The sequence below is a fragment of the Pelophylax lessonae genome (genome assembly GCF_965119305.1).
Source record: "Pelophylax lessonae genome assembly, chromosome: 1".
Lineage (NCBI taxonomy): Eukaryota > Metazoa > Chordata > Amphibia > Anura > Ranidae > Pelophylax > Pelophylax lessonae.
Window position 1 is genome coordinate 595246869 of NC_138768.1, and position 25641 is coordinate 595272509.

A 25641-nucleotide genomic window follows, 5' to 3' on the forward strand; every position below is an offset into this window, starting at 1 on the left:
TGAATAACGCTATGAGCTGTTTTACCGCTGATCTTAAAGCAGTAGATACCATTCTGTGAACTGAGCCCAATATGTGATGTGGTGTAAGCAGTGGTAATGCACTTTTTGGTGATTATGTTCTTAGACCCAGGATTCTTGTTAGCAACGAGTCAGAGCATTAAAGGGGACCTAATTTTCCTAAAAACAAATATTCTGTAAACTATGGAATGAAAGTTAAACTTTTCAAGGAAACTTGCTTCAGAGATTAGTAAATGTGGTGAACTTTCACTTTGCAAAGAATACCCAAAAATGTACAAGTGAAATAAAAATTAAACAAAAAAAAAACAGCATTTTGTTTTCAACTTGATTGAATAATGGAAGTCAGCCAAGTTTCACCTTATTCAGTAAGTTCTGGGGCAAATTCCGCTGCATATTGCAACTTCCCTTGCAGAGGGAACAGATTATTTGCCCTTAGTAAATCAACCCCTTAGAGTGTGATAATGTCACTACTGTGCTGCTTGCTGTTCTTGCTGGAGCCTCTGACATTGTGCCTACAGCTCAATTACTTTGCCAGTAAGTGGACCCACTAGAAGAAGGCATAGAAAATTATAGGCAGTTAGAGTCAAATGTCAAATCATTCGAATTCTAGATCTGTTGTTTGCAGGGGAATTTACAGGGGTCAGCAGTACCTATAAATGGTCCAAAAATACCATAAACAGGTTCTAAAGGATTACAAAAGGAAAGAAAAAAAGGAACAAAAAGAGGATGAATAATAAGGAGAAAGAAGAGAGAGAAAAGAATCATTGTATTTGGAACAAGAACTACATTCATCCTTTACGGCTTGCTGCAAGACTTACAATATCTTAATCTATGTGTCCAAAGATATACCAGGCACCTACTACAGTTCATTAGTCTTGAGTTAGACTATTAGCTCTTAATAGCTAATAACTTAAATTTGCATTCACAAAGTTAATTTCATATTTAAACTAAGCCTTTGAAATGACTTATGTTGTCAAATGTCAATGACGACAGTCTTCAGCATAACATATATAATAATAAGGAAAGAATGTGTTTATGCATTTATATATGATTTATCGCATGCACATATTCACACATTCTGATGGTGGGTGTAGCTAAGATTACAAATAACTGAAATTCTTAGATAGCCTGCTTTTTATCAAACACTTCTTTGCTTAGGCAGAAAAATGTTTCCACTGTAATCTTTTGTGATTGCCATTTCCTTGCTTCTTCGATAAAGCAGCAATCATTTTAAACTTTGTAGAGGCACTTTCTTTTAGAAATGTTATACTTAAAGTAGACCTTCAGTCATTTTTTCATATTTGCATCTATTAAATCCTCTGCCCTTATTGTTTTAACTTTGGATAGTAAAACATTTTTTTTTCTGCCAGTAAGTACCTTATACTTCTTGAGTGGTAATTAGCCTAGGCTAATGAAATCATGCATAGCTCTCAATCTCTCTCGTGAGAATTTGCCAGCAAGGGAATAGGGATGAGTCATAGGAGAGCAAAGAAGAGCTGTAGAGCTGGGGGGGAGGGGCTGAATGAGGGTGGAGATAACAGCAGACTGCAGAGATTCCCGAGTATTCATCAAGAGAGGAGAAATGTGCAGGCAAGCAGTGGTGTGAGTGTGTCTATCTGTCTGTATATATGTTTGTGTGTGTGTTTATATATATATATATATATATATATATGTGTGTGTGTGTGTCTGTGCAAGTCCAGGAAGTGTACAGGCAGCAGCTTCAGCTGCCCACAGTTAAAATGGCTGCAGCCAGACTTAGTGGATGGAGATTTCTAAAGCATATTTGGCAAGTGAAGAACCACAGTATATATAATATAATCTGCAAAGTGGTTGGAGGGAAGCTTCAGGATGGCAAACATGTTTTTATTACAAATTATACGAGCAAACTGCAGTTCCATTTAACAATTGTTGAGATGTATTACCTTTGCAACAATGTAATAACCTGTATTTGCTAAACCTACAGTGGTGCAGAACATGTTCTGTTTTACTTGCTATTACAATTTTTGTCATGCATTTGGAATTTTGACAGTTTTTATATTTCAGTAGCAATGGTAGCTAGTTGGCAGATTTGTATATGTTTTTCAAATTCATGTTTGTATAAATACAAAAATACACCAATCCCATGCTGTTTAGAAATGGCTTATTCAAAATGTGAATACAGAGAAAGTACCTGACTTAGGAAACCAATTTGATGACCAGACTACATGCTGACCAATCCAATTTTTTTTATTCAAAGTAGCTTGAATAGCCTGCTATCATGAGGTCTGATGTAATTATTTGGATTTAACCACTATTATGGTAACAAATTGACAGTGCGAACAGAGCAGCCACTGTAGCAGTTATTAGCTAACGTCACACGGAGCTCCAGATTACGTTGTGGTGACGAAACGCGTAGGGCGGGTCTTGCTACTTCACACGCCACTTCCGGTAGCAGTGGTTCCGGACCGTGGAACGCGGAAGCGCTAAGGCGACCGGACCCTGCACGCTGATGGTGAACTTCCCAAACGTGAGTGGATGCTTTTTTCCTATACTTATCCAGTACATACTACGCAATGGGAGATCTTTTATGCTTATATTGAAAGCTCAACACACGCCTGTGAAGTACCAGAGTGGGGGACCCCTGGTGGGAATCCAGAGATTGAAGTGCAACCCGATCCAAGGCTAGTCGTGCGGTAAGTGCTTTATCTAGTGGGGGGCCACGGGTATTAGCCCTTGCACCCACCAGCGTGTATAGCCTCGTGAGCACAAATCACCCACCCTGTGCTACCTACCACATCACTGGTTGACAACCACCTGAGTGCCTAAATAAACTCATTCACCACAAGGCAGTCTCAGCACTGGTTATTTTAGCAATTTATACTGAAGCACTAATCACCTTTAGTCACTTAAACATACCATTATATAGGTATCACTACCTTTTTTTTCTCTTCAAACATAACCCAGTACGCTGGCACTTTATAATACATGGTCTGGTCCCCTGGCCCCATAAGGACCATATCTTACTGGGTCTAAGTATTTTTTCCCAGAATTTTAAATCCAGCACTGAATACTCTCCACATGCACTGTGCACCTTTATAAGACCCAACACTACCATATTTGGCTCTTATGTGATTTTAGGTTCTCTTAATACCTTTCACTTGAAATACAGTGGTAGCGCCGTTTTACCAACAAACCTACACCTCTTTACTGTAGATAAATAAAGTACCTAAATACCCAAAATGCCTACTCCTTCCATTAACTATTTATAAAGAAGATATAAAGCCTTTGCTATAGTAATTATAGTATATTCATGGACAAAATGTAAAATCTTAATATATATAAATCTATAATCCTTTTATATCTAAATATTATTTCCACATTGTGTTTCAATTATTTCTAACCTACTCCTGTTATTCTAAATGATCTTGAAGTTTGTAAACTGGTGAAGATTTACTTCCTTGAGTTCTGTGACATGTATTCACTATGCCTTGTAAGTTAACACTGTTGCGTACAGAATTCACAGAGCCTACATTCTGAACTACAGAGGTGCTGAGAGGAGGAGCTTTAGAGGGCGGAGCCAGTACAGGAATCACTGTTTGCATGCGGCAAGCTAACCCTTAGGAATATAAAGTAAACAGCAGAGGAGAAGTTGCAAAGCATGCAGGGAACACAGGAAGTTGTGGAAAGAGATAGCCAGCAGACCGGTGGAAAACACAACATGAAAGTTCATTTTTCAAGCAAGTTTATATTGGATTGTCAAAATAACTATTATTTGTATTGTAATTACAATGCTAATGTTATAAAGTGAAAGTGTATGCAGTGAGCATTGAAATTCTTTAAACTGTTTTTAGCTGTTGTGTTTTATATGTTCGCTACCATAATGGCTGAATGCCAAAAATGTTAGCTGAGGAATTCAATATCTTACACACTGAATTTGGAACAGTCTGGGAGTCCTTTCTAAGTAGCAGGGAATCTTAAAGCGGAGTTCCGGGCACAAAATCGATATTTTTTTTTTTGTGCCCGTCCGCTAGTTCGACATCACCTGAAAAGGAATTGGATAGTTAGGTTTTTTTTTTTTGTTTACTCACCTTGTAATTGAAGATCGTAAATACTCACCTCAGTGTACTTCCTCCCTCAGCGCCGCGGCTCCGCCGTCACTTCCTGTCTCGCGATGATTCCTGGGAGCTGAACGTCATCGCTCCCAGGAATCAATGCGACGGCACCGGCCCCGCTCGTCACTTCCGGGCGACGCCGCATTCCCCTGCTAAACAGCTTCTGGGCATGCCCAGAAGCTGTGGAGGAATGCGGCGCCGCACCGGAAATGACGAGAGGGACCGGTGCAGGCGCATTCTGGGAGAAGAAGACGCCGAAGAAGACGCCGAAGAGGACCGCGCCGGCTTCAGCTGCCCACAAGAGAGATGGAAATGCTGTGGAAGAAATTTTATAAGTAAGTATTTCTTCTAAAAGGTAAGTGCGAACCGGGACAGATCAGAGGCTAGCCATTGTGGAATGTACTAGCCCTGACTGTCCCGGGGGTATGTTTGTTGAAAAATCATTTCTGTGCCCGGAACTCCGCTTTAACCGCTTGCCGACCACCCGTCACATATATACTGCGACAAGCTGACACGGCTGCGCAAATTGACCGTGGGGCGAACTTACCGCGGGACCTGCATTCGCTCTTCACTGATAGAGAATGACGGTCAGCTGTTGTAAACACAGCAGACCATTGTTCTCTCTGAAATGATCGCAGAGCGCCTGTGATCCTTCTACAGTATATAGGATCACAGGTCTCTATGGTCATTTCAAAAGTCTCTCTCCACACAGTTAATAAACACTCCCCTAGGCTCACACTTAACCCTTTAATCACCACTGTGTTAACCCCTTCCCTGCCAATGTCATTATTACATTAACAGTGCATATTTTTAGCACTGATTACTGTAGTAATGTCACTGGTCCCCCCCAAAAGTGTCAAAAATGTAATTTAGGGGTCTGATCAGTCCGCCGCAATGCCACAGTCCCACTAAAAATTGCAGGTCGCTGCCATTACTAGTAAAAAAAAAAAAATATATAAAAATTACATAAATCTTTCTTCTAGGTTGTGGACGCGATAACTTTTGCGCAAACCAATCAAAATAGGCTTATTGCAATTTTTTTACCAAAAATATGTAGAAGAATACAAATTGGCGTAAAAGGATGAAAAATTTTGATTTTTAGATTTTTTTTTGGAATGTTATATAGCAGAATGTGAGAAACATTGTTTTTTTTTTTTTCCAGAATTGTTGCTCTATTTTTGTTTATAGCTCAATAAATAAAAATCGCACAGGTGATCAAATACCACCAAAAGAAAGCTCTATTTGTGGGGAAAAAAGGACATCAATTTTATTTGGGTACAGTGTCGCACAACCGCGCAATTGCTTGTTAAAATAACAGAGTGCCGAATCACAAAAAAGGGGGAAAATCCTTCCGGTCCAGAAGTGGTTAATATTCTTAGCTAATTTTTGCCTAGAGATACACAGTTAGTAGTAGGTCTCCTAGAATCTACTACAGAGGGACAGAGTTAGTGAATTTTGCCAACTTCTCTGTTTGGAAGAAAATGTATGTTTTGAGGAACCTGAACCCTGTGATTTAATCAAGTACATATACACCGTATAACCAAAAGTATCGGGACGCCTGCCTTTACATACACATGAACTTTAATGGCATCCAAGTCTTAGTCCGTAGGGTTCAATACTTAGTTGGCCAACCCTTTGCAGCTTTAACAGCTTCAACTCTTCTGGGAAGGCTGTCCACAAGATTTAGGAGTGTGTCTATGCGAAGGTTTGACCGTTCTTCCAGAAGGGCATTTGTGAGGTTAGGCACTCAAGTGGACAAGAAGGCCAGTCAAGTTCCTCCACCTCAAACTCGCTCATGCATGTCTTTATGGACCTTGCTTTGTGCACTGGTCCAAATCATTTGGTGGGGAGATTATGGTGTGGGGTTGTTTTTCAGGGTTTGGACTTGGCCCCTTAGTTCCAGTGAAGGGAACTCTTAAGGTGTCAGCATACCAAGACATTTTCGACAATTTCATGCTCCCAAATTTGTGAGAACAGTTTGGGTGTGGCCCCTTCCTGTTCCAACATGACTGCGCACCATTGCACAAAGCAAGGTCCATAAAGGCATGGATGATCGAGTTTGGGGTGGAGGAACTTGACTGGTTTACACAGAGTCCTGAACTCAACCAAATTGAACACCTTTGGGATGAATTAGAGTGGAGACTGCAAGCTAGGCCTTCTTGTCCACATCAGTGGCCAACCTCACAAATGCGCTTCTAGGAGAATGTTCAAACATTCCCATAGATACACTCATAAACCTTGTGGACAGCCTTCCCAGAAAAGTTGAGGCTGTTAGGGTGGACCAACTCAATATTGAAACCTACAAACTAAGACTGGGATGCCATTAAGGTTCATGTGCATGTAAAGGCAGGCGTTCCAATACTTTTAGTAAAATAGTGTACATGCGTTGTATTAGAATTGAAAAGTTATTGATTGACTATCAAGATATTTGCTCTCCTGTGCAAATTGTGTTTGAAGTGTTAGGTAGCTGCAGGGGTATCACTAGCGCTGGCAACCAAGGTATGTGTCCCACATCGCTTGTGGGGTGCCCCAGATCCCCAACGCCTCGATCCCCTGCCACGGTAGAAGCCGCAATCTCTCCCCAACGACTGCCTGTCACAGACTTCAGAGCCTTGGAAAGCTTATTTTAGGTTCCTTTTTGCCTCTGGCATGTGGAAGAGGATTTGTTCTAGGAGGATGAATTTAAGAGGGATGAGGATTTGTGCTGAGAGGTAAAATTTGTGCTAAGAGGGAGGATCTGGGGGAGTATGATTTGGTAGAGGGGGGATTTGACAATCAGCGGGTCGGGTGCTCCCCATGGAGACAGAATTATGTAAACAAGTCAGACCGCCGTTCTGTCAGAGATGAACACAGGGATCCTGTGTTCATACTATTTAGAAACACAGGTCTCTGGGTTAATCCAGTGAGTACATCCCCTACACAGTTAGAAAGCACTCCCTAGGAGCACACTTAACTCTTTGATTGCCCCTGCCAGTGTCATTAGTACAGTAACTGTGCTGCCACGCAGCTTTAACTGTCTAGCAGTTGTTATTACATGTTATGTTATGCTATGTTATTGGTATCTTCCTTGCACCCCTGCTGTTTCTGGCTAGATGGTTTCTCCCATCCTCCATTTTCCTGCTGTAACTGCCATTTTGTTTAGTTGTACTTGTTATGAGGAGACTGCAGAGTGTGGAAGCTGTGTAACTTCATTGTAAATTTACCTATGGAAAAGCCTCTATGTTTATGCCTTTGCTAACTTGAAGCATAAAGAAGCATTGGAGAACACCTCTGGAGTCTTTATTCATTGAGTAAACTATCTGTTAAAGCCATCATTCAACCTGCTGCACACACTTTCAGACTGGGGTTCTACAAGGAGGTCACAGGTACAATCGATGCTGAGACAGAACAGTAACGGTGCATATTTTTAGCACTGATTACTGTAGTAATCTCACTGGTCCCCTCAAAAGTGTCAGTTAGGTGTCCAATCTGACCGCCGCAATGTTGCATTACCGCTAAAAATCGCTAATCGCTGCTATTACTAGTAAAAACAAAATAAATAAAAATGGCATAAATCTATCCCCTAAATTGTAGACGTGATAACTTTTGCACAAACCAATCAATATACACTTATTGGGACTTTTTTTACCAAAAATATGTGGCAGAATATATATTGGCCTAAATTGATGAAAAATTTAGATTTTTCAATTTTTTCATTTGATATGTTTTATAGCAGAAAGTAAAAAAATATTGTTTTTTTTTCAGAATCGTCTGTCTTTTTTTGTTGATAGCGCAAAAAAAACCCCCCAAAAAAACACAGAGGGGATCAATTACCACCAAAAGAAAGCTCTATTTGTGTGAAAATAAAGGACATCAATTTTATTTGGGTACAGCGTCGCACGACCGTGCAATTGTCAGGTAAATTAACGCAGTGTCGTGTTGCAAAAAATGGTCTGGTCATTAAGGGGGTAAAACCTTCCGGTCCTTAAGTGGTTAATGAAGTACTTCTTTAAAGTGGAGTTCCACTCAAAAGGGGAACTTCTGCTTTGAGGCCTCCTGACCCCCTGACATGCCACATTTGGCATGTAATTTTTTTTGGGGGGGAGTGGGTACCTGGTTTTGAGAGGTACCCGCTCCCACTTGCGCTCCGGCCACCTAGGCGGCTTGAAAGGAAGTTTTCCTCTCCCCCTCCCTCCCTGCAATTTTTTAGGACACGTCAGTGATCCCAGAAGATTGCCCGTCCACTCAGGACGCACAGCAAGACTAGCGCATGCGCTAGTAATGATGCCGGCGCCGTGGGGAGCAGAGGGAGAGAGAACCGAGGCTCTTGCCAGCGACGCTGCAACGCTCGACCGTGGGACAGGTGAGTGTGTGTTCATTAAAAGTCAGCAGCTACACTTTTTGTAGCTGCTGACTTTTAATAAACACAAAAACCAGTGGAACTCCGCTTTAAGGTAGGGTTAGAAAAAGTGTTAGCTCTCTGTTTTCAATGTACACAAAATGTTATGTACTGGGAAAGTTTATTATTTTTTTTAAAAGGCTAGTGCTAAGGTTTACACAGACCTGTGGGACTCTTGCTTTTGACATAGCAATCAATGCGTGTTTTTCGAGTACAAGAAGAGTTTTGTTAACCACTTGCCGACCGCCGCACGACTGCGGCGGTCTGCCCCGTATAGGCAAAGTGACGTAGTACTACGTCGCTAGCCTGAGAGCCTCTAGGGGGCGAGTGCGCACCGCTGGAGGCGCGCTCCCGCCCCCGCTCGTTCCCTAAGAAGTCCGCACGTGTGACCGGCGGACCCGATGTCTGCCGGTCACTCGCAATCTCCCCGTGGAGAGGGAGAAAGGCAGGCGGCTAATGTAAACAAAGCCGCCTGTCATTCTCCCTGATCTAACTGCAGAGATCATATGATGTTGCTATGTAGGATCGTATGTCTCTGTGGTTACATCACTAGCCACACCCCTTTACAGTTAGAAGCACACCCATAGGGACACACTTAACCCCTGCATCACCAATAAAGTTAACCCCTTCCCTGCCAGTGTCATTTTTACAGTAACAGTGCATATGTATAGCACTGATTACTGTAGTAATGTCACTGGTACCCCCAAAAGTGTCAAAAATGTCAGTCAAGGGTCCGATCTGTCCACCGCAATGTCACAGTCCCGCAAAAAAGAAAATCGCAGATCGCCGCCATTACTCGTTAAAAAAAAAACACCAAAAATCACAGAAATCTTTCCCTTAGTTAGTAAACGCAATAACTTTTGCGCAAACCAATCAAAATACGCTTATTGCGATTTTTTTTTACCAAACATATGTAGCAGAAAACAAATTGGCCTAAAATGTTAAAAAATTTTGATTTTTAAATTTTTTTTTGGAATTTCATATAAAAAAATGTGAAAAATATTGTTATTTTTTCCAAATTGCCGCTATTTATTTGTTTATAGCGCAAAAAGTAAAAATCGCACAGGTGAAAACTTTCATTTGGGTACAGCGTCACACGACCGCGCAATTTTCCATTAAAGTCACGCAGTGCCGAATCGCAAAATAGGGCCTGGTCTTTGAGCAGCCAAATCCTCTGGGGCTTAAGTGGTTAAACCATGCCCATTTAAGCCCCTTCCACTGTTAATGCAATTTAGCTAATCAAGATCACAGTGTCAGCAGACACTTCCAAATGACTAATATTTGGAGATAATAATGGTCCGCCCCATGTACTTTTTTCTGTTGATTCCTTTGACTTTTTCTAAAACAAGTCAGTTCCAAGGATGTCTACCTATTATCCCTCTCCTATAGCCATAGTGTGCATTTGTATGGAGAGACCTTTGAGAAGAAAGATCTTTGATAGGTCAAACTGTGGTGCCCACATGTCTAATCTGGCCATGTTACAGCATTCTTGTAAAGATACTTCTGAAGGAACTAGCATAGTGAAAATGTAATTTGAGAATTAAGCACTTATCACGTGTCAAAATCTATAAAACAATTAAAACACATATTTTATTCAAATGGACATGCAAATAAAAGAAAGAATCTAAAATACTATATAAGAATAACATGATATATTTTTCCCGTTTTGGTGATGTCTTTTTTCTTCTTCTCCGCACTTATCACACTCCTGTTATAATCAGTCTATCGCTATCGTAAAAATTCAAGATTGCTCTACGCAACAATGTTGTTGGGAAATTGACAATATTGTAGCTTGTAAATAAAAGTGGCAATTAAAATTAATACAATATGTTTGTAAAGTAATTTTGGACTGTGTACCATTTTAGAAACTAAGGTTTTCATACAATTTGCTTGCAACATGAAACATTTGCTTTGATTTTGGCCTTATGCACACACCAACTGTGACTACTGTCACTTCCTCCAAAGAATGATACTTCACTGCAACCTAATCTCATAGTAAAGCCTTGCAGTATCTGCAGACAGTACGGAGCCTAAGCAGAATCCTAAACGTCAAAAGGGTTGATTTACTAAAGGAAAATAGACTGTGCAGATCTTAGTAAATGAAGCAAAGCTTTATTTTACAATAAATACCCAATCACATGCAAGGCAAAAAAAAAAAAACAGCATTTCTGCTTGCACATGATTGGATGATGGAAGTCAGCAGAGCCTCCTCTTATTTACTAAGCTCTGGAGCAACGGCACTTGCAGAGTGCACTGTCTGTTTGCCTTTTGTAAATCAGCCCTGAAGTGACTCCACCAATTAATCTCTGTATTGCTCCTCGACAACCTGTTCAGATTGAAACTTTCAGTCTCCAACTGTTATTTTTCATTTCAGATTCTAATACCTCTGTTCTGCAGCATTCTGCCTCTAGGGTTGCCAACTGTCCGGGATTCACCCAGACAGTTCGGGTTTTGAATCTTGCGTCCGGGTTTCAGACCGCCTGAACACCAGACACATTGTTTAGACCGGACTATGGCTTCCCAACAGGGTTGTCTGTTACACTCTCTTTCACACTGCCCAAAACTGCCACTAACAGTCCCCCCTCACACACACAGATGGGAGAGGAGAGAGGGCTTGACCTGCCCCTACTCCTCTGTGTCTGCCCACCCGTCGCTGTGCCTCAGAAAAGGGAAGTGGGGGTGGGAATTTTGAAGTCTAGCAGCTATAGATACATCTGGATGAGAGGTGCTGACTGCCAGGGGGTGAGTGAGCTCACCAATCTATCTCTGTCTGTGACTGAAGTCTCCACCCTCCCCCCTTCTCTCTCTTGCCCCTGAGTGAGTACACTAAGGTAAATCATGGTTCTCAAAGCATCCCTTACATCAGAGTTCCCCTTTACACCAGAGGCCGCAGTGTTCCCCCTTACACCAGAGTCCTCTCCGTACATCAGAGTTCTCAGTGTTCCTCCTTAAATAAGGGTAACCTAGAGCATCCCTGATGTCAGAGGCCCCAGAGTTCTCCCTTATATCAGAGTCTGCAGAGTCCCCTCTTACAGTGTAAGGGAACTCTGCGAGTTCAGATGTAAAAGGGGAACTGTGCGGATTCAGATGTAAAAAGGGAACTCTGCAGATTCAGATGTAAAAGGGGAACTCTGTGGATTTTGGTGTAAGGGGGGGTGTCATGTACCTGTTCCGAGGCAGATTTGACGAGAGGGCTTCCCTTGTGGCTAAGTGCCAAGCACCCCTGAAGGTGGAAACAGGAAGTGCTAGACTCAAAGAAGCATGGGTGCCATTCAGGTAGATCAACTGGAAGCGGTTCGCAGCACAGAGGAACTGGATAGCTGTCAGCTGGTCTGTCAGGGCAGAAGGCAGGACCTCCATAGCACTTGGTGTGTAGCTGAACCAGGGCAGCGACCACAGGTAAGGTGGTATCCGAGGAAGAAGCAGGAGTGGGCTAGCATGACAGGACTGAAGAGGCGAAGTCAGGATGAGAGCCGAGGTCATACACAGGAAGGCAAACCAAGGAGTACGCAGAAGGGTAGTTAGGAGCAAGCCGGGGTCATACACAGTAAAGCAAGAGAAGCAGAGTCCTTAGAGCAAGCCGGGGTCAAAACCAGGGATCAGGCAGCAGAGAAGTCCAAAGGCAAGCCGGGCTGGTAACGGGTAATCCAAGAATACAAGAAACACAGGAGCAAGGAGTACTTGTAGCTGAAGATTATCTAGCAAAGTCTAGGTGTAGCCACTGACCTTATATAGGGCATTTGGCGCCAGTTCTGGCAGCAGGTGTGCGTGAACGTGCACCAGTGCTTGAACGTGCGCCAGTGCAAACGTTGGTGCGCATGCGCGCATTTCTATGCAAACGAGCACGGCCACATAAAGTGATGGCAACTATGCTTCATTCTTCTGACTCCTTTTCAGCACCTGCTCATTCTTATGGGGCAGTAGGCAGGACTGTTCCACCTTAACTTTACTAAACTATAAAGAAAAGAGACCACCCATTTATATAATTTTGGAATGAAAGAGGCCGCGGCCGTTTATTATTTAACAATCATAAAATCAGAAAACTCTTTAAACTTTAATAACATCGTAAAAACCACAAAACAACCCGGTCAGCACGACCCAGGTTGTCATATCAGAATTCAATATTGAAATAAATCATCCAAACTTATAAACATAAACGTCCCCCTTCAAAAGAAGGGGACCCTAAAATAATAAACTGACCGTGACAATAAACGTGGGAAGGGGGGGGGGGAAGTTGAGAAGTCTTCTTTTCTTCTTCTGTAGGTGATGTGTGAAGATCTGTTCCTGAGGAGACTCCTTAAATGACCTGGCTGGAGACCCCCGGCCAATCGAAATCCTGGCCTCCCGGCGGGAAAAATCGGTTTAGGCAAGTAAAGAAGTTATTCTCCCCAGATACTGTGACATATAATGTTATGATAACAGCCAATCATTTTAAATTCATATCTATCATTTAAACTGCCTGACAACAAGCTCAAGCTAAAAGCCATAACTGTTTTAACACTACGCCTGCCACAGCCCCATAAACAAAATGGGCTATTGAGCCCATTTTATTTTTATGGGGCAGTAGGCAGGACTGTTCCACCTTAACTTTACTAAACTATAAAGAAAAGAGACCACCCATTTATATAATTTTGGAATGAAAGAGGCCGCGGCCGTTTATTATTTAACAATCATAAAATCAGAAAACTCTTTAAACTTTAATAACATCGTAAAAACCACAAAACAACCCGGTCAGCACGACCCAGGTTGTCATATCAGAATTCAATATTGAAATAAATCATCCAAAAGGCAGGCGGCTCACGCCCGCCTGGCACAACCCCAACGCGCGGCCTCTTCCACACAGGTCCCCAGATTAACATTGAAAATGTCCAGACCAATGTCGGACAAATGGGTGTCATCAAAACGGTACAAACCGCTGGTACCACCTTCTAATTCTCTATGTCTAAACGAGAGAACACCCGCCGAGCGCAGGAGTTTCGCCAGAGCCCTGTTAACTCATTTACGGATTCTTTCCAACGGCTTTAAAAAACAGTGCTTGAACCAGGCAAGCCTGGGAATTATCTCCGAAAAAACCACTATCATATGTGGATAGGATAACTTCAACAGCTGCAAATCGTCCCGAATCGCGAAAATAAGATCGAGCGTTTTTGCCCTGCCCACATCGTTCCCCCCAAGATGGACGACTAGTACATCTGGGGGGGGAAGAAACTGCAATAACCTAAATACCTCTGGTCGGAACTCGGACCAGAGCATCCCTCTTTTGCTAAACCACTGGACACTAAAGTGAGCAGGATTCAGGCCAACATTTTCGCCATAAGGTCTTCTCCTGGCGCGTGCACGAGCCCAGTGCACGAAGGAATGCCCGATGATCCAAGTGTCCAGTTTCCGTCCTAAAAATATCAACAAACAAAATGAGGACGAATATAGGACTGAAACGCCCCTGACTTCCACCTACCAATCCTTTTAAGCACCTGGTCATTCAATCCCAACCTCGCCGCTTCAGTAGCGACGCCGATTCGAAATGAATGAGACGTAAATTTTTCATTAGCAAGGCCCAAGTTAGTCAGGCATTTTTTAAACACAGCAGTAAACTGATAGCCAGTCAATGGCCTACCATCGGTGTGAGTAAACAAAAAATCGGAGCCAGCTGAGCGAATGGACAAGAAACCGTTCAACAGGCGAACTGGACAAACTGCCGAGCTCCGGAACCTGTATAAACGAAGACGCTTCCCTGCGCCCAACTGATCCGTTTTAGAAAAACGAATCAGCACACTGCAGCTCTCAGCCGATAAAACGACGTCCGAAAAAAGTAAACCTGAGGTCGACGATCTACTGGAGGGAACTAATTCGGAAATTCGCAACGCCGCAAAAAACATTAGCGAAAAGGCTGCTTTAAAAAGAACGGACTCATAAGCCGAAAAACAAACAGAAACCGTAATGGCACATAACCTGGTCAAAATAGAAATCGTAATGGGTTTCCTTGAATCAGTGCGAAAAGTGGATTTCCGGTAACCTTTCAAGGCTTGGCGTACCGCGAAAAAAGACAGGCAGGAAGGAAAATTCTTTAATTTGACGAAAAAGGACACACCCGCCAGAATCTTGTTAACGTGCGTCCAAGCATACCTCCTCTGAAATAAATAATTTAAAAAGGATAATACCAAATCTTCGGAAAAATTATCTGCAGGTTCGCTCAAAAATTGTAAGTGTGCTAACCAAAGCGACCATGCCGATTGGTATCCTGCCATGGTCAATGGAGCTAAAGAATTAACGATATTCCTTGCGACTAAGTCTAAGCAATGGTCCACAGATGGGCCGGATACGGCCAGCTCGACTCGTCTGCCTCCGGGAACAACGCGAAAAAGCGCTCCATCTGCAAGCGAGACAAAGCATCGGCCAATACATTATCTCTGCCAGGGACGAAAGACGCCTTTATCCAAATGTTCAGTGACAAACACTTAGATACCAAGTATCTCAGCAAAGCGATAACAGGGGGGAACTTTGACGACAGACAATTAATCGCAAAAAGAACCCCTTTGTTATCCGTTCTAACCATTAAACGCTTGTTCCGGAAGCAGTCCCCCCAGATCTCCAGTGCCAGAACTATGGGAAACAGTTCAAGCAACACGCTATTGCGCGTGTAGCCCAACTCCACCCAACGCTGGCACCAACGATCAGCACACCAATGTGTGCGCCAGATAGCTGCGAAGCCGACTGAACCAGCCGAATCTGTAAAAAGACAGAAATCCTCGTCCAGGATAAATTCCTCCTGCCAAATACTTCTCCCATTGAAATCAAGTAAGAATTGGTACCACACCAACATATCCTCCCTGATTTCGGCAGTCAAACGGACATGGGAAGACGGAGATTTAAGGCCTGAAATAGCTGCATATAGTTTCCTGGAAAATAGCTTTCCCAGAGGTATGACCCTGGAAGCAAATGCCAGCAAACCTAGCAGCGATTGCATCTCCTTCAAGGTAACCTTACGTTTACGAATCAAGTTCAAAAGACATACCTTGAGCTTGACAATCTTCTCCATGGGAAGCCTGAATTCCATTGCTACGGAGTCAATCGTGATGCCTAAAAATTGGACGCAAGTGGACGGGAAAACCGTCTTTTCCTGAGCTAAAGGGATACCAAACTCTTTGCACATCGTGAGAAAACTTTCCAAAAGGTGCAAACAGTTCGGAGAATTGGCCGTTCCTAGGAATAAGAAGTCGTCCAAATAATGGACAATGTCATTAGAGGCACAATAATCGGAGATAACCCATTCTAAAAAAGTGGCAAAACACTCAAAATAAAAACATGACAGAGAGCAGCCCATAGGGAGGCATCTGTCAAAGTAAAACTTACCTGCGAATACAAATCCAAGGGAATTGAAGGCGTTCGGATGCACTGGCAACAAACGGAAAGCAGATTTAATGTCCGTCTTGGCCATCAGGACTCCCTTCCCGAGCTTCCGTAACTTACCCAAAGCATCATCAAACGACGAATACTGTACGGTGGCCAAATCGTGACTTATCGCATCATTCAGCGACTCCCCAAAAGGGAATGACAAATGATGGATGAGTCTGTAAGTATTAGGCTCCTTCTTTTGGACAATGCCCAAAGGAGAGATCCTAAAGTCACAAAAAGGTGGAAAATCAAAAGGGCCTGCAAACCTTCCTAATTCCAACTCCTTACTCACCTTTTCTGCCACAACCGATTCAAGGCCATGAACCGATTTCAAATTATCTACCAATGTGCAACCCCGGCTGCCAAATCTAGGCAAGGGGAAGCCATCCCGAAAACCCTCAATTAGGAGGGTGGCCTTCCCCCTGTCTGGATAACGCTGGAGCCACGGGAGCATGGCAGTGAGCTTCACCGGGGTTACCGCTTTTTGGCACAGTACCCGTAGGCAAGTTCCCATGCCTTTTGAAGCATCTTGCAATGGGGTGAAACCCAGAGCAAAAGGCGCATTCGTGCCTATATTTGCACGATCCAGGCCACCTACACACGGATTCGTTGTAGTTAAAGCAGACGCCTTTGCGAAGTTGAAGGCCTGTGGCGGATGACTGTTGGGTCTGCTGATTAGTAAAGGGCTGTTTGGAGAATATCGACCTTTGAGGAAGAAAAAGATCCAACCAAAGGCCGACATCCTTCACTCCCCATTTCAACGTTGGCTGAACCGCCAGCTTCTGGCGGAAAGCCACGTCGTATTGGAACCAAGCGGATCCTCCAAAGTTCTTATAAGCCTCCAGAATCATATCCGCATGTCTAAAAAGCCCGATGCTTCTCTCGGGGAATCTCTCACAAAGCACAGAAGCAAAAATGAAGAATCCCTGAAGCCAGTTGTTAATTGATCTGGAGATAGGGCGCTTCCTCTCATCCTCATCCTTTTTGTCTGACTTAGCCATAAAGTCTTTGGCAGAGGGCAAAAGAGACAATAGGTCAACAAAGTTGCCCTGCCAAATCCTCTCTTTGACGGACTCAGACAAATGAAACCCCAAAGGGGAGACTTCACAAGCAATTGCCTCCCGCAAAGAAGTTTCAGGAAGATTCTGCGATTTCGCCAACAGGTATGCATTGGATCCCTCAGAATGCAAGCTCTGAGGCCTAGTGGGGTTTTGAACTTCCAGAACATCAACAGAGGGGGCCCATACATCTCTTGGTGAAGGAGAAAGATGAATGGGAGTATTATGAACATTGGTACACACATCAGGCGGAGGAGCAGGTTGAGTGGCAACAGCATGTCTATCAAACAAGGATTTAAACTCATGAAGGAAACCATGGAGCAATCCAGCTAATGGCTGGAGTGCAGCCTCAGCAACAGCTGTGCCACTAAATCTGTTCACATCAGCTAACATAGGGGGCCCCCTTTGGGGGATCTCAGTGGGTTGAGCAGAAAACAATGAATCCCCCCTTCGGGAGCTCTCAGCTGGCTACCCACCCTCCAAAGTTACATCCTGGCTAAGAGGGGGGCCTCCTAGGGAGGGTACAGAGGGCTGAATAACAATTGGATGGGCCGGGACAGGGTGACACACATCGCTCTCACCTGTCCCCTGGTCCCTCTGGTCCGGGATCCTCCGGTCGCTCCGCTCGGTCGCCGCCTGCGACCCGGATGCAGCTGCTGGTGCCGGCCTCCTGGCCGCACGACTCGTAGCGGGGGCAACCTGAGCTCCCCCGGTGCGTCCGGTGTCCGCCGGGGGCGAGTACCGACGGCGCGGAGTGCGCCTCCTCTTCGCCGGTCTTGCGTCCGTACCGGCTCTTCCGGGTATGACGCGCGTGCGCACACCCCGTCCGCTGTCGTTCTCCGGTCCCGCAGCCGATGACGAACTTCCGGCTCCAACCGTCGCGTCACCCGGTCCGCGTCCTCCGCTTCCGCCGGCTTCTTCGCGCGATGTCCTCCCGGTCCGGTCTCCGCCCGACGATCCTCCGTCCTCCGCGGCGAGCGGCAGCTCGAGGCAACTCCGGAGCCACTCCTCGCTTCCCGCTTCACCGGCGCGCTCGATCAATCTCCTGAGGAGGCTCATCTTCGCAGGTAAGGACTGCAGTCTTCCCGACGAACTCCGATCTTGACCGATGCCGCAGATCCACCCGACTCCAATTAGCCGATACCGATGACCCAAATCAGAAAGGGGAGGCTTGACCGACACCGCTGACTCGTCCGGGGACTGGATGGCTTGATCGACACCGCTGACTTGACCGAGGACTGGATGGCTTGACCGATATCGCTGCAGGTGCAGACCGGAATCCCGCAGGCTTGACCGACACCGATGTCCTCTCTGGGGAAAGTTGAGAAGTCTTCTTTTCTTCTTCTGTAGGTGATGTGTGAAGATCTGTTCCTGAGGAGACTCCTTAAATGACCTGGCTGGAGACCCCCGGCCAATCGAAATCCTGGCCTCCCGGCGGGAAAAACCGGTTTAGGCAAGTAAAGAAGTTATTCTCCCCAGATACTGTGACATATAATGTTATGATAACAGCCAATCATTTTAAATTCATATCTATCATTTAAACTGCCTGACAACAAGCTCAAGCTAAAAGCCATAACTGTTTTAACACTACGCCTGCCACAACCCCATAAACAAAATGGGCTATTGAGCCCATTTTATTTTTATTCTGAATAGCACCCTGACAGGGGGACTCTTGTGATTAACTTCATATGATTAGAAACTTTTATTTAACTGCCAAAGTTATGTATAGTTTACACTATAAAAAAAATTGCTGTGCACCGCTAAAGTGTTTTGGGTTTGACTTTAAGAAAAGGTAACAAACCCTATCTGCCTCCTCATCTCTCCTGTTTATGACAGACTAGGCCTGGACCCACTTGCAGCTATTTAGAGCACAGGGAGTGAAACTATCAGCTTTTGGCGAGTGAAGAGGCCCACACAAAAACAAAAGTCAACAACAGTACAAGCCAGTTACTACACTTATCTGAGAAAGACTAGTGTAGTAGCTGGCTTGTGTTTTTGTGAATAAAAGCATGCCTTTTCACCTGCAATCTTTCACAACACCACAAGCTGACAGTTTCACTCTCTGTGCTCTGAATAGCTGGAGGCTGGTCCTGGCTCAGTCAGCAATTAACAGGTAAGAACACTATCAGGTAGCTTAGCAGTATACCTGGGAACTTACATCTCTGGAATTTCTATTCTAAAGATGTAAACAAAGTGCAACGTGTAAAGTCTTTTCTCTGTGTGTTGTATGTGTGCACTGCATATGTATATTGTATGCATGTATGTGAATGCAGTCTGTATGTATGTTATATGTATGTGTACACAGTGTTAATATTGTATGTGCATGCAATGTCTACGTATGTTGAATGGATGTGCATGCAAAATCTATGTATGTTGCATGCATGTGCATGCTGTGTGTTTATATGCTGTACGTGCATGCATGCACTGTGTATGTATGACGTATACAGTGTGTATGCATGTTGCATGTGTGTTTTGTGTATATGCATGCACTGTGTATACATGTTGTATGTATGTGCATGCATGCATGTTGTATGTATGTGCATGCATGCAGACTGTATGTATGTTGCACGCATGTGCATGCAGTGTGTATGTATGTGGTGTATGAAATGTGTATGGGTGTTGTATGTATATGCATGCAGTGTGTATCTACTATATGTTGTATGTATGTGCATGTAGTGTGTATGTTTGCCATATGAATATATGCGTATGCAACGTGTAGGCATATTGCATGTATGTGTATGCTTGTTACATCTATGAGTATGCAGTGTGCAGTGTATGTTGTATGCAGTGTGTTTTTATGTTGAATGCATGTGTATGCAATGTATACCGTATGTATGTTGCATGTACTGTATGTGTATGCAGTGTGTATATATGTTGTAATAATGTGTGTGCAGTGTATTTGTATTTTTCATGTACTGTATGTGTATTCCGTGTGTGTGTATGTATGTTGTATGCATGCATGCATGTGTATGCAGTGTGTATGTTTGTTACATGTACAGTATGTGTTTTCATTGTTTATGTATGTTGCAATTGTGTGTGCAGTGTATATATATGTTGCATGTATGTAAATTGCACATGTGTGTATGCAGTGTTTATGTATGTTGCATGTGTGTACATGCAGTATGTATATATGTTACATGTATGTGTATGTTGTATGTACTGTATGTGCATGCAGTGTGTATGTATGGTATATTCATGAATGTGTATGCAAGGTAGAAGTATGTTGCATGCATGTGTATGCATTGTGTATGTTGCAATTATACGTGTACAGTGTATATGTATGTTACCTGCATGTGTATATATGTTGTCTGCATGTACTGTATATGCAGTAGCATATATGTGTATAGGTGGTACTGCTGTTTTTTTACAGTATATGTATAAAACATACAGGGGGTGCTGTGCGGTGGGCTGTACATACTTCTGACTCCTAAACTATGTACGTCACATACTTGAGGTTAGAAAATCTGAAGCAGCGGGATAGAAACATTTTCTTAAACACATTTATAAGAATGTATGTGGTTTTCATGGTTTTTCAAGTAATTGCATTCATTTCAAAATCTAATATTCAAGCAATTGAAAATTTAAAGTACTTTTAAAGGACATTTGTCATGTCATCATGTCATCGTACATACTGAGAATTTTTACATGATTTTTTCTACAAATATACATACAAAAATTTACTTTAAAATCTACTGGTGTATGGCTTGTAGGTGATGAGCACCAAACAACTTGTGAGGGGAATTGCAAGCTAGATAAGCGACTCATGAGAGGTTTTGCAGGAAGGAGTTTGAAAAGGTGAGTAGAAGTAAATAGAAGTTAAATTGGAACTGATAGGAGTAGAATCTGAAGAGCAAGAGAAGAGATGGATAACACCACAGGTAAATGGTTACTAATGAATGGTGAAACCTTTTCTGGACCCTATATATGCACTGCCTGCTTATTCTGGTACTCAGTCCCTGCAAATGAATCCTGGACCCTGGTCTCTGACACATTATGAGGATTTATTATTAGTGTCTCAGGCTGTCCTCTATGCAAAATGCTTCTTAAACATGTATTCTGGGGATGGCTGTGAATGCATGCTTATGTCAACAGAGTGCGAGAGCCAGGAGGATTTCCAGCACCCCTGAAAACATTTTATATTCTAATTGACTGTGGAAAGCAGATAGATAGCCAATAACTGTTACCAGGCTGGGGGACATCATCTCATATCCATTGTCTTAGCAACCATAACATGCAGCTGTTATTTTTAAGATGAAAAGGATATATTTTCTAAAAATGTTCAGTATATTTATAGTTTTACATTTTAGTTTTCAATATAAAAAAAAAAAAAAAAATTAAAAGCCATATCTTGGGTACAAGAGGCATTTAATGCATGCAAACACGTAGTTTACCCTTTCTGTTGCTGCTGCTATCTCTTTACCCACATTTTACTCCTTGTGTGTGACCTGCCTGGTTGCATATAGAAAACAATTCTGCATTGTAGGAATGTGTTACATTTTGGGGTGCAGACCAGCCACTTTCTTCTACAATATACAGAAACAAATCTGTTTAAATATCCATACTCTCAGTTTGAATTTTTTTTTCAATATCTGCTGCATGATGATAAATGTAGGCTGATTGCAGTTTTCTATCTGTATGTTTTGTATATAGATCAGATGAAATTAAACAGGATATTTAATGGTAAACAAGTAAACTTTCTTACTTGCCCAGCAGTGCTCATTGTGACGTCTCGGTTGATGTTGGATGTGCAGGCTGCTTTCTCCAAGTGTACGGAATGCTGCCTGATATGGTTTAAATATCCCACTGTTTCTCCAGCCCCCAACCCTCCCATGCCTCTCCTCCCTTGCTTTTACTATACTACAGACCAGATAACACAGATGTAATAAAAAGGCACCACTGCTCATAAACAGAAACATAACTTAAGCTATTGTTAAGGAGTAAGGCTCCATTGACCTTTACTCTAAATACTTTATGCTGCAAAGAGAAGTTGGCTGAGCTGCTAACAGTCACACATCTAATGAAGATGCAGAAGTAAAAATAATAGTAGGCACTAATTTGGGCACATGGGCACAACCACAAAAAAATGAACCGTTTTGATCATTATGGTATTTTTTAATAGATCCGAGTGTAGGTGCATACTTGCCAACTGTCCCTTTTTTCTTGGGATAGTCCCTGCAAATAGGAGCCTGTCCCAGGTAATTTATATTGTCCCTGGAAGCGCCTGTTAATCAGGCTGCCCATAAATGTTACGCAGAAGTAGTGCAGCTGAATGGGCGAATTATTCCAACTCCGCTACTGTGGCCTTAAGTTTAAAATTCCCTTTTTAATTTCCAGTAATTCTCTCTATATTGGAGTAGACTCTATAATCTGATAAGTAGGCAAGATTAATTATGCAGAGTGGGCGGAGCTTCAGGGAAGTGGGTGTGGTAATTGTTAGCTGTGCTGCAAAGTGTCCCTGGACATTTTTTTTAGGGCTCTTTTTCACACGGTCCGCCTACGCAGGCGGATCCGTGTTGCTCAGCGGGGATCGATCCGCGATCCCCGCTGAGCCGGCGGATGACAGCTCCGTCTCCGCTTGCAGAGCGGAGAGGGAGGTGTCTCAGCCCCTGCTGCCCTCTATGGGGGATCGGATGAGAGGGGACCGCCTGTCCGCTCTCATCAGATCCAATCCGCTCCGATTACTGAACGGATGGAAAAATAGGGTTTCCATCCGTCCAGATTTCACGGACAGGATCGGATGCGGATGGCCCCATAGAGCTGCATGGAGGATCCGATCAGATCCGCCTAAAAAACTGACAGGCGGATCTGATCGGATCGCCCGTGTGAAAGAGCCCTTAAATGTTGGCAACTATGTAGGTGTATTGTTTATTATGTGCCCATGCACACAGCTGCATACAAATCAGTAAATTTGTGCTGCATTCAGATCCATAATATCAAATCACTTTCTGCTTTGTTGGCACGTTCCCTTTTGGGGTCACTATCTATTTGAGTGTTTTTTTTCCTAGGCACCTGTTTAAAGCGGTAGTATACCGCTTTTTGTGACTTTTAACTACAGGTAAGCCTATAATAAGGCTTACCTGTAGGTACAATTAATATCTCCTAAACCTACACGGTTTAGGAGATATTTGTACTGCATGCAGCCGCTGACGCGAGCGGCGCATGCGCTCTGAAGGTCCGGGGGGACCTTCACAGTTCCTTGCCGGGAAGTGCCGGAAAATGACTCCCACGCGCATTACGTCATTGCGGCTCCGGCCACTCACAACCCGGAAGAGATGCTGAGGGATCATGTCAGCTCCCACAGCGGTGTCCGGGGGTCCGTGCTGGGGTTTTGTTCTAAAGTAAGTATTTCATAATGAGCTAGTATGCGATGCATACTAGCTCATTATGCCTTTGTCTTGCAGGGTTTTTTTTTTTTTTACTATACTACCGCTTTAATTGTGTAATGTTATATATGCATAGTTCCCAAATGTCCCTGATTTCGAGGGACTGTCCCTGATTTGGAACAAAGTCCCTCTGTCCCTCTTTCCTCCTCAGTTTGGCCTGATCTATATAGCTGTATAAAATAAAGCACTTTTTATCTTTTTAAAAAGTGCGTTACCAGTGCTAAACTTTTTTATACAAATTTTAAATTGCTGCATTTGTATATTTCAAAACAGAAGCGTAACTAGAACCTTCAGGGCCCCGATGCAAGAAACCATGAAGGGTCCCCTCAGACCCCTGGCCGGGGGGCCCTTCCCTTCAAGCCTGGGGCTCTTCCCACTGATCCTGGGGTCCTTTACTCACGTTGCGGGGCCCTTTATTACAGTCCTGCAGCGGGATCCTTTCACAAATTCTGCAGTGGGCCCCTTTCCTTCCATCTTGGGGCCTTCAGCTACAGGAGGAAAAAGGAGTACAGTGATTTCTCTACATGCTGCCCCTGCCGCCCCTTTCAAAAGCTGGTATAAAGGAATAGTAGTGGTAAAAAAAAGCACTTGTGGGTTTAACTAATCTTTTTTTTTTTGTGTATAATTCTCCATTAAGGGGGCATGGCAGGGTGTGTATGTCCTATGCCTACATACTTTTTCTAATAGGTGTCCTTTATTCTCATTTCAAAAATGTGGGAGGTATGTATATGCACAGTTCCCTTGTGGCTCATTACCTGCTCCCATGCTCACTTGATAAGGTCTGCTTTTGCGCCTGTAGTGGTTGCCTACTGACCAAGTTTGGCTTTTTTGGGTTAAGTGCCGGACTGGCCACCATCTGCCTCTATAAATCTATTGCTTTTTTTTTTCCATAAACTATTGCTTTTTTAAATACTTCACAACATCCATTACTGTTATTATTCTCTATATATTTTTGTCTTCTTTTGCCATAGAACTCTGCTCCCGTATTTTACCCTTGAAGAAGCTGGTCACTGCGAAACATGTTGAGCTTGGCTGACTACGTGCACACCTCCTCAATGGACTGACATCTTTATGGTGCAATAGGCACTATTGTTTGGATGTAATACAGCCTTATAGAGGGATTTTTTCAATGTTTTGTTATAAGTGTAAAGCACATTTTTTGTAATGTCATATATTTTGCAATAAAATTTAGTGATTTTTAACCTAGTGTTATGTCCTCTACCGGTACATAAATAAAATCCTGTTGCCCCCCCCCCCCCCCCCATTTCCCTTTCCCTATTTAAATCCCTTTTTTTTACCCTGATTACATTATGCTGCAAAGAGAAGTTGGCTGAGCTGCTAACAGTCACAAAGAAGATGCAGAAGTTAAAATAACATGAAGTGACTAGTTAGGGCACATGCCCACAACCACAAAAACTAGACAGTTTTTATCAGTACAGGATTTTTTTTTTTTTTTTATGAATCTGAGACCCCTCAGCTCTCTCCTTCAGTCTCTTCATGTATCACTAATTTACTATCAGATATATCAGTCTGGATGTCACACCACTTCCTCAAACTCAATCTATTCAAAACCGAATAATTTTTTCTCCATCTATCTGTCAATATCGATGGCACAACTATCAGCCCATCCCCGCATGCCAAGGTCCTAGGTGTTGTCCTGGACTCTGAACTCTCCTTCAAGGCCCACATCCAATCACTGTCCAAATCTTGCAGCCTCAACCTCCGCAACATCTCCAAAATACGCCCCTTTCTAACCAATGACACAACAAAACTCCTAGTTCACTCTCTGGTCATCTCCCGCCTCGACTACTGCAATTCCCTTCTCATTGGCATACCTCTACACAGTCTTTCCCCCCTTCAATCCATCATGAACACTGCTGCCAGACTCATCCACCTCACCAATCGCTCAGTGTCCGCTACTCCTCTCTGTCAAGCCCTCCACTGGCTTCCGCTCATCCAATGAATTCAATTCAAAATACTAACAACATCTTACAAAGCCATCCACAGCTTAGCCCCCAACTACATCACCAGCCTCGTCTCAATATACCAACCTGATCGCTCTCTTCCTTCCTCTTACAACCTCCTGCTCTCTAGCTCCCTCATCACCTCCTCCCATGCTCGCCTCCAGGACTTTTCCAGAGGCTCTCCAATCCTGTGGAACTCCTTACCCCAATCTGTCCGATTATCTCCTACTCTATTAGCTTTTAGGCGATCCCTGAAAACCCTCCTCTTCAAAGAAGCCTATCCTACCCACACCTAACAACTATACTTCAATTTTCTCCATCAGCCCATCCCCCATACTTATTGCCTTTTGTTTCACT

General features: G+C 43.4%; 1 protein-coding gene across 1 annotated transcript in view; it reads right to left on the reverse strand.

The window, feature by feature from the left end:
• LOC309548663 (uncharacterized protein) overlaps positions 1–21758 on the reverse strand; it is a 138974-nt gene extending 117216 nt beyond the window's left edge. Inside the window, exon 1 of the mRNA XM_082248627.1 lies at positions 21640–21758. Within this exon, the coding sequence (XP_082104753.1) occupies positions 21640–21657 (18 nt within the window). The 5' untranslated portion in view covers positions 21658–21758. The remainder of the gene's footprint in view (positions 1–21639) is intronic.
• Positions 21759–25641: the final 3883 nt, after the last annotated feature.